The following is a 9,529-nucleotide window of genomic DNA, read 5'->3' as shown; positions in this document are numbered from 1 at the left end:
ATGGGTTCGAATTCGAAGCCATAGGAGCACGCTGCATATCCAGAGTCTAGGGGCTTTCACGGTTTCAACTACCTACTCACTGCGAGCCATTGGACTGCATCGCTGCCCCGTCTCTGCAATTGTCCTGCAAGTCAACTTGAGCGGGATTTCATCAGCGCCGTCTGTCGTACATGTACGGATAGTTGGCCTGGGTTCACTTTCGTGGCCCCCAAAATGGGCAGCATCACCTTCCGTTTGTCGCCGCTCAAAAGTTCTCCCTGAAACGAATGCCACCCGAACATGTTGCCTCCAGGACACATACATCGGCATCCCTCCATAGCTTCTTCATTGGGTATCGGCCAGGGACACTCTTTCTGCCGCCCTCCCGCTCTCTTTTCCCCCTCCTCTCCAGCTCGTACCCGACTGACCACCAACGCTACATCAAATGGCAACCGTATATCCACCCTGCTGTGCGACATGTGAACGCCGCCCCCTGATGGATAGGTGCAGTCGTTGTGTAGCGCCGGCGGCGTAAGTCTTCCATTGAAAATCAAACCTGAATGGTGTGAAGAGAAATCAAAGAAAACAATAATACATCACAGGTTCAGTCAAAGTGAAGCCTCAGTTTATCAACCAATGTCAATTCCCAATGATGTAGGCTAAGTGTATTTAGCAACGAGGATCCTCCGCTCTGTGGTATCTTCTGCCTCATTTCGCAATACGTAAGGGTTATGCCTCATACTATGCGTTTCGTATCCCTTTTTTTTTGTTGGACCGTAATGCTCTATCGTGAATCTGTACATAGGAAAGAAAGCATGCCAACGCAATTCTCTCCACCAATGAATGCTGCTCCCAAGGCATACGCCATATTCTGCCCATTCCTCCCACTTCTCCAGTCGCTGCTAAGAAGCAAACGATCGCCTTCTACCTCCTCATGTGCTTCGCACTCTTGTTGGGACGCGCTGCGTACAGCTGTGCCGAGGCCTCCTCCGTCTCAGCGTTATCCAGCAGCTCCGCCACAGTAGGGTTGTCGTTGAAGTGCGTAGGCAGTCCGCCGCCCAGGATGGTTTTCGTTGCCTCGACACGCGCCATGAGAGACCACGAGTCGATGAGTACAACTGTAGAACCTAGACGAAGCTTCTCGCGGTACCCGAATGCGCGGTTCTCGCCGTCGTCGTCGTCGCCCCTGCGGCCCGCGCCGGGATCGGCCTTGGTGCCGCCCGTGTGCGGGTTAAAGGCCGGACGGCTTGCGCTCGAGTAGCCCGGTCCCTTTCCGTGCTCCAAGGACGAGACGATGCTGGTGAACTGCTTGCGCAGGTGTCGTCTGTCCCTGCGCGCCGTCTGCTTGACGGAGGGCTTGGAGGCCTCGGCCATGAGGGCGATGAGCTTCTTGGGGTCGTACTGAAGGTTCATCGGCTCGCCCGTCTCCTCCTCGTGGTCGCGCGCCGCCTCGAAGATGAAGGCGATGTTGAAGCCCGCGCTCGCTTGGACCTCCACGTCGGTGCTGTCGAGTTGCTCCACGAAGGCTTCGATGGCGGAGTAGACGTTCTCGGTGATGTCGTCTACTTGGCTGGCAACGAAGGCCCAGGCCTCGAGGGCGGAGGTGACGACGTCGCCACTGTCTGCTGCGCCGACTGATTCACCGTCGCTTTCCACGATGGTGACTAGGTATTCGAGCAGCTCGCTTGCTGACTCTTCGCCACCACCGCCGTACATCGTTGTGACTGCCATGGCCCAGATCGCGGCCGCCTTGACGTCGTTGTCGTCGTCGTCTTCAAGGGTCTTCTCGAGTTGCGGGTAGATGTCGTCGAACAGGGAGTCTGATGGCGTGGTGAGGAGGGTGGCTGAGAGAGACTTTAGGGACATGAGGCGCTCGAGGAAGCTACCTCCGGACCTGGTGTTCTTCATCAACGCTGTGACGATGTCTTGTAAGGAGTTGCTGACTTGACGGCCGCCGTAGTGGTGTTTGACAAGGTGCAGGTAGGACATCAGGGTCGCCTCGCGTCTCTGGGTATTTGTCCGCTTGCGATCTTGCAGCTCGACGATGCGATCCTGTAGTAATTGCGCCCAGTTGGGTTCTGTTGCCTCGTCCAAAGCGGTATCCGAGTGATTTGACAGGGTGCTCATGGTCATGCCATCATCGTAATCGGAGTCGCTGCCTTCGTCTTCTGAGGCGTAGCGACTACCAGCGCGAGAATGTGCTGGGGAGTTGATCTGAGAGTGGCCAGGAGAGACGTTGGGCGAGTTTCTCATGGAGGCGCGAGCGGACTCGGGGCGTGATTTGGCCTTCTTGGAGACGGTCTTGCCGCTCTCGCGAAGAACCTTGAGTCTGAGGTCGTGCATAGTGGCGACGGTGTAAGGTGGAATGTATGTGTAAGAGTGGTGTGTAGAGTGTAGAGAGAGAGTTGCTGTGAGCGGAACTTCTCGTGGGAGAAGACCTGTATATGTGTGGGTTGCCTGATTTGTGAGAATCGGGGTCTAGGACCTTCTGTGCTTGTAGCGCGGTGGCGTTTCTTTGAAGATGGTGTTGCTTCTAATTGTGTTTTGCGTCCTTCTCCAACAATCCATGGATGGTATTCGGCTTCTCTATATATAGGTCAGGGAGGAAATCCGGAGATAGGTCGAGACGCAAGGGTGAGTGCGTCGAATCCGGAGATAGGTTTGGACCGTACAAGTTGGTGATTACCTAGCGGCTCGACGAGTATTTGAGAGAGTTCAAAGGACACCGCGGAAACTGGAAACTGAAAGATGGGCTTCGTGAGTCACCAGACCAGACCGTCTTTTCGGAGGTGAGGAGGAGCTTGGGATTTTTTAGGGCAACGGTTGAAAAAAAATAAGTTGTGGAGGGTCGGAGAAGAGTGGTGAAGGTGGTGGGTGGCAGCGATAGAAGAAGAGGGTGGCATTCACATTTCATCAGAGGGGAACCCTTGATTCACCAAGGATGCCTGTCGGGTGTCGCACAGGGATCGCAGAAAAAGAGCGAGCGAGCGTTGTGGATGACGAATGACGAAAGAGACTTTTCAATCGTGTGTAGGGCGAGACACGCAGCTGGATGCAAGGTTGAGCTCGGGGACAAAGCAGCAGGATGGACAGGAACGGCGGCAGCGGCAGCAGAACATCCGGCAAACAAAAATCCAGACATCAGGCGCATTTTGCCCCTCCATTTCTGACATACTTGTACTGCGTATTCATGCGTACTGCGTAAGGATACATCAGTCAACTTTTGTCACTCCACACGCTCGAGGTCAAGGACTCCAGGATGATGTCTTCCTGTGGGGGCAAAGTGGGCGTGGTCTGTCCGCTCGCGCATTCCTGGGAGGTACCCCTGTAAGCAGATCATCCCCCGTCCTTGGTTACGTGGTTGCGGACGGAGTGTGGTCCTCCACTCACTGTTGAACTTCTGCCCGTTGAACCGTAGTGTTCCGCATTCGAGGGAGAAAGAAAGCCATGGATGACTGTGATGTAGCTTGTTGCTTGCCTTAGGTAGGGAGTTACTGCGTATGGGGAGAACATGGGGCCATTCGGGATTGTGAGATGGATGGGAAACAGATACGCATACAGGCGAGTTGAAGTGAACCCAGCCGGCATCATCTGACCGTTTCTAAGTCTAGACATTCAAGGGCGGCGCCAGTGAATCCCCCCCATCCCTGGTCTTTCACCCGCCGCCTAACCAGATTCGTCTGGATCTCAACTCGTCCCTGTGGCTTTTGTTAGCGATGGGCATGAAGGGAACCAGTGACAGTTTGCGACAACTCAGGCCACCCGGTGACAGATGAGCAGATGCAACCCAATCTGCCCCTAGGTCAACATTATGTCGATAAGGCAGGACAAAAATACCTATTGTCATGCGTGAGGTACACGACCAGTAGGCCTCAGCCGAAGCACGACTGTATCGTCCGCCTCGAGCAGACGTGGAGTAAGGCACATCGTCTGTCGCTCAATACTACTGCTGCCAAGGTACTTTCACTATTCTTTGTTATCATCATTTGTATGTTGATGAGAAAATACTCTTTGAAAAGCGCAGTATGATAGTCATAATTACAGAATAATTCCAAGAAGGGAGGTACCTGTGTGTTGGCGTGTTCAATCACCGGGTTGGCACCTTGAGGTCTGTCAGGTGCTTCCTTAGGCCAAAAGATATGCAAGGGTGAGCGTGAGGTAGGTACGGATAAGGTAGGCAGATACCTTGGGAATTCTGCAAAGCAAAATTGGAGAGCGCGCAGTTGCGCAGATTGGGCTCGGCGACGTGGACGGTAGGAGCTGGCCCGGGTTTGAGGATCGGTAGGTAATTTACCAGAGTGACAGAGGCTGAGATGGCTTTTCTCAACTGAGGTGTTCGACCAGGTTGATGAGAAAGCCATGAGAGTCACAAGCGTGAATAGCTACTTACACCACACCAGAGCGGGCCTCCCTTAATATTGGTTGGTACAACCTTGACGAACTACTTTATCCTTGGCCGTTAGGACCGCTCTATGCCGTGCAGTCTGTCGCCCTGAGGCTATCTATGGCTGCCCTAGATTATACAGAGGCAAAGTCCGACCTATCTGACAGTCATGGTGACTTTGATGCGTTTTATGCCTTTCTGAGCTCTGAGGTATCTCGAGAATTTGAGGCAAGGCAGCGGGAAGGTACATCTGTTGACCCCGCTGGCCTCCTTCACATTCCAGCTGTCAGGTGCCATGTGGTGAGGTCTAAGGTGTGCCCCTCTTTCCTAATCCCGTCATCACTAAATTGGAACGCCCCGAGCCTGATCTCAGACACGCACTGTGCATCTCTGGCGGACCATTCGAGGCAACGCAACTCACAGTCAGGTTCACCAAGGTACGAATCATCGGTCTTACCTTACCTTAAGCTGCCCAGTACCTTCGAAGGCAGCCCGGGAAGGAACAACTGAGGAGGTGGTCTTACCTTCCTTTCGTTTGGAGCGACCGGAACTCGAGCCATCGATTTCATGGTTCGCAGGCAGACCTTGTGCTCTCTCTCACTTCCCAGCTTCACTCTTACTTACCTACCCTCCACCTACCTTACCTACTCTCCATCCTATCAGCTTCGACACTACACTTCCACACTTCCTACCTTACCGCTATCGAGGTAAGTGGACGTGCCGGGACTGTTCGGACCTCACAACCTCGCTGCTGATAACCCCACCAACCCACCTCACTACCAGACGCCTTTCCCCACTGCACTTGCCCAAGACCCCGATATTCCCCCTGCAACCTGCCCCTTCCGCGCACCAAGCCGAGTGCGATAAGGCGTTATCGCTGCCTGCACTGCCGCGACTGCCTGATACCGAACAGTGACAACACGGTGCCTGCTCCGGATTCCTGCCCCACTTCGTCCACCTCGGCGACCTCGACTTCCAACTTACACTGTCTCGTTCCTCCTGCCTTACCTTTCTGTCTCCCTCCCGCCTACTCCATGCCCGCTCATTAACTTCAGCCCGCGAAGGAGAGGCTTTACTTTAGTCACTTCTCCCTCCTTCACAGCAACACCGTGGGCACCCAAGACAAACTTCCATCCTCCATCACAATTACCATCGCTCTCGGGAGCTCCTCATCGCCCTCGTTCTCTTCTTTAACCCACTCTCGCCAGATCACGGATACAGTCGAGAAGACGTTGACAAGATGGCGACGGGCGTGAAGCCTCAAGCGGAGGACGGTAAGCTCGACACTCCCATTTCGCTTCCCCCTCCGAATGATCAGTCCTGACAAAATCATGGTCTAGTTCTGCTCACCGTCTCCGTCCAATATCCAAACCCCGAGTTTCACTTCCCGGAGCGACGGGTTATCCTCGAACAGAAGCACCCAAGCGTTGTGAACATCGGCCGGACAAGCAAGCGATTTTCCAACTTGGAAGCAAGAGCGGATAACTGCTACTTCGACAGCCCGGTGATGTCCCGGGAGCATGCGAAAATCACCGTCGACTGGTATCACAAGGTATGCCCTCTACTTGAAACATATTTACGCTGACTGCTAACACAACGACTAGAAACTATTCGTCAAAGACGTCGGCTCGCTGCACGGAACCTACCATAACTCTCTAAAGCTGTCTCCATATACAGCGAAAGAGCTGGCAAGGGGCGACATAGTCAAGTTTGGGATTGACATTCAACGGTCCAATGACCTCTTTCCCCCGTGTACGATCCAGGTGGACTGGGAATTCGACCACCTAGCCAAAGCCAAAGCTTCAGAGCTCAGCGGTCGCCCAACCTTTTCCGTCCCCGATGATTCCGACTCAGAGAGTAGCGACGAAGACATGTCTACTACGGACGACATCCGTGCCACCGTCGAGAAGATTCGCAAGATCGAGATGCCTAAATCGACCACAGGCTTGGCTGGTTCCTTTCCCAGCTTCATTCCTCCGGGGGTGGAGCCAATTGTCATCGACGAAGATATCCAGAAGGATACAGATAAGCCCTCCGAACGCGCTCCCAACGCCACGCAAGATCAGGAGGTGACGATTGAGCTGGATGCTCCGTACGACGAAGAGGAAGACGAGGATATGCCCTCCAGCCATAGAATGAACTCGAAACTCCCTCTGGTATTCGCATCGGAGTCAGAATCAGAGGATTCTTACGATGACGACGAGTCCGAAAGCTATCCCGATGATGAACCTTCGAGCCAGGAAATGCCCGACGCTTACGACGATGACATCTGCCTCAGCGACTCCGAGACTTCCGAGCACAGTGACGACGCTGAAGCCGACAGCGTCTTTGAGAGCGAGAGCGAAGATGAGAACCTGACAAGAGCTCCAAGCTATGACGAGGCTAAGGACATGGCAGCCGCTTGGGAAGCCCAGGATCCTTCTCTTACCTTCACGCAATCGCAACAAATGCTCAGCATTCCGCACGCAAGCTACTTCCCTCAGCCAGATGCTGGTCGCCATTTCTTCCCCGCGCCTATGCCGTCACTCCCTTCTATCATACCTTATGTAGGTTTGCAAGAACAAGGACGACAGAACGACCTCAGACTGCCGTCGATATTGAACCCTTCGGATGATCACGTTGAGAATCCCTTCTTAGCTGACATGAACCCCGAGCAAATGCACACGTCTGCACCGACGGATTACCTTCTTCAAAGCGAAGGAGTAGCACCACTTCGTGCTTCATGGGATCGGGTCCCAAATACTCCCAAGGTTGTCACTGCCACGGAGTCTCTAGCGTTCTCCCAGGACGATGGGCCATCAGCTGAAGCCCTTGGCCAAGCTACTGGAAAGCCGGAGTTTTTCGCAGCCAGGGAGGTCAATAAGCAAATCTTGCGCCGCAATGAGCAAGATAACGATACAACCCCAGTCCAACCTCGCAGCCAGGTTCCCGAGCCGCCTGCGACTTCCACTGAGCCATCTACGTCAAAGCTTGGGCACCACATTACCTCCGATGCAGCCACCGCGCCGGAGCCGGTAAATGAAACGCCCAAGTCGGCCAAAGTGGCCGAGTCGGCCTGGTCTAGTTCTGGGGAGAAATTCCTCAATAGTCCTCAAGACTTCCCTCTTACATACGCAATGGAAACTCCCGAGCTTGATATGACCAGTGCATATCAGTTCCAGCAAAGCAAGTTGGGCTCACTGGCACAGACTGAGGATACTTCACTGAATATCCCTACCGGGGAGAAGGCTACTCCAAAGCGTAAGGCTAGTGAAATCTCAACGCTCACGCCTCATGAGGAGACGATCGAGGCGGCTGTGAAAAGCGCTGAAACCGGGGCGCAAATAACGGCCGAACAGCCCATAGTTGTTTCTGTGGTTACAGAGCCGACACCAGAAGCACCCCCTCCCCCTAAGCGTCTGCGAAGCTTTTTGAGCAAGGCTGGGTACTTCGTTGGTGGCGGCGTGTTGACTGCGGCAGGTGTCGTAACAGCACTTGCTGCAACCGCCCCTGCTCTTTGACGACTTAATTTAGGCGTTCTTCATCTTCATCTTCGACTTAAGGCTTGGTTTGATTTCTCGAGAGGGAACTGGATCGGAACGGGCTCGACCATTTAGGTCTACCCGACTGACTGTTAGTCGCGGCGTTGAGAGCTTGCGGGATCTGGATTTGAGAATAAGGAAGTGATGGGACGGAACGATTCAAATTTGATGATGCTTCGGTTGAGAGGGCGGCCGGGGAGGACAACTCGATCAGGACTGGTGGGGCGGGTTTTCTTACCTGGAGGGTTATGACATTACTAGGCTGCTAGGTATTCGCTTCTCTATTTCTATCATGGCTCTTTACCACGATAGTTATCGTTTTAGTCCGTGGCAGTCAATGCTTAGGTAACGGCTTTGTCCTTTGCGATTCCAAGCTTCTGATGATACCTCACGCCGATACGGAATACGTGATTAAAGAGATGAATGAAACAAACCATTGCCGGAAGGCCACAGAGCCCCTGGGTATTCGTCATGTTCTAGGTTTGACGAACCCCACGAGCAACTCACCCGGCAGATTGGAGCTGAACTGTTCCGTTTTTTCTTTTTTCTTCAGAGGCTGCTTGAAGTTTGGTGAGATCGCGGAAGCAAGGGCGTCGTCTAGTATACGGCACACCTGTGCAGATATATGGTATATCCTCATTCTATGCCTGGCTGGACTTTTACGGGTGTCATCTTACTCGTCTTAGTACCAGTCTTGAATATCTCTTACAATAACTATGTGGAACTCTTCCCGATAATTGATCTAGGTTGTGAATGGTCCACCCACAACCAATAACTGTGCAATGACCCTTTCTCAGTGAGCCTGTGGGGTTCACAGTAGTGTAGCCAAAATACACTGAAGGCGTCACCTTCGTGTCAGGTCATGCTATTGCTGTTGTACAACTCAAGCCTAGTTCTCAGAGTACGTATACATACTTGGTTCTTTCACGAGTATCTGGGAAAAAAGGGCTTGAACTCCGCTATGAGTCTGCCCGACCCGCGGATATACTTCATAGGTTCCTAGAGGGAGAGAAGGGAGCGGGGTACGATTTCCATTCAAGGCGCTTACTTGTCTGTAAAGTAACCGATGACTGTATGGTATCTTGTGTGTCGAGGCCGGCTCCTTTCGCGTGATCACGGCCCTTTCGATATCGCTCCAGTAGCAATGACCGGGTTGTCTTCCGCGGCGGTACACAAACCGGCTGATGCCACGCTACCTCGTAGGGTTGAGCGGATCCTCTCTCTGTGTTTCCCGTCGGTCGTCCTTGCAGTCACGAAGGACGTACTTGAGTGGTTCCGTTCCTCCGGATAAGCGAAGGGGACACAAGTAGGGAAAGAATTCGGCATTTGCTGCTACCAGTATAGGTTTGTTTTGGCACCAACTGTTCCGTCCATGTCGTGGTTTACCTGCGGCAGCTCGGAAAGCGAGAGTAAGTGACCCCGTCAAGAGACACTCGATATTCATCAAGGATATAAGCAGCATCGAAACAAGAGTCGTATTTCCTTCCAAGTTTCTTCTATCCCTTTATCTGATCTCAAATATGAAGATTTCAGACTCCTACCGGACTGGCGTGCTATTTGTTGCCTAGATTCCCGACGAACACTGTACTTAACGCAGTGGAACTGGGATGAGCCGTCCGCGCATGACACCAACGCCCTGTACCTT

The 9,529-nt window shown here is 53.2% G+C and overlaps 3 protein-coding genes across 3 annotated transcripts; 1 reads left to right on the top strand and 2 right to left on the bottom strand.

Annotated features, from left to right (window-relative positions):
* Positions 1-903: 903 nt before the first annotated feature.
* On the bottom strand, positions 904-2,322 carry CABS01_01828 (IFRD domain-containing protein; the record flags this gene model as incomplete). The annotated part of the gene is made up of 1 exon (XM_060535207.1): positions 904-2,322. The coding sequence occupies one exon, from the start codon at positions 2,320-2,322 to the stop codon at positions 904-906; it is 1,419 nt and encodes a 472-aa protein (XP_060398396.1).
* Positions 2,323-2,911: 589 nt separating this feature from the next.
* On the bottom strand, positions 2,912-3,121 carry CABS01_01827 (uncharacterized protein; the record flags this gene model as incomplete). Its single annotated transcript, XM_060535206.1, has 1 exon — positions 2,912-3,121. One exon carries the CDS (start codon positions 3,119-3,121, stop codon positions 2,912-2,914), a length of 210 nt encoding a protein of 69 aa, XP_060398395.1.
* Positions 3,122-5,603: 2,482 nt separating this feature from the next.
* CABS01_01826 (FHA domain-containing protein) lies at positions 5,604-7,863 on the top strand (the record flags this gene model as incomplete). Its single annotated transcript, XM_060535205.1, has 3 exons — positions 5,604-5,637; positions 5,704-5,915; positions 5,968-7,863. The coding sequence occupies 3 exons, from the start codon at positions 5,604-5,606 to the stop codon at positions 7,861-7,863; spliced, it is 2,142 nt and encodes a 713-aa protein (XP_060398394.1).
* Between the last annotated feature and the right edge of the window lie 1,666 nt (positions 7,864-9,529).

This window comes from Colletotrichum abscissum (genome assembly GCF_030869225.1).
Source record: "Colletotrichum abscissum strain IMI 504890 chromosome Unknown Scaffold_3.1, whole genome shotgun sequence".
Classification (NCBI taxonomy): domain Eukaryota; kingdom Fungi; phylum Ascomycota; class Sordariomycetes; order Glomerellales; family Glomerellaceae; genus Colletotrichum; species Colletotrichum abscissum.
This window is presented reverse-complemented; position numbering and strand designations above follow the sequence as displayed.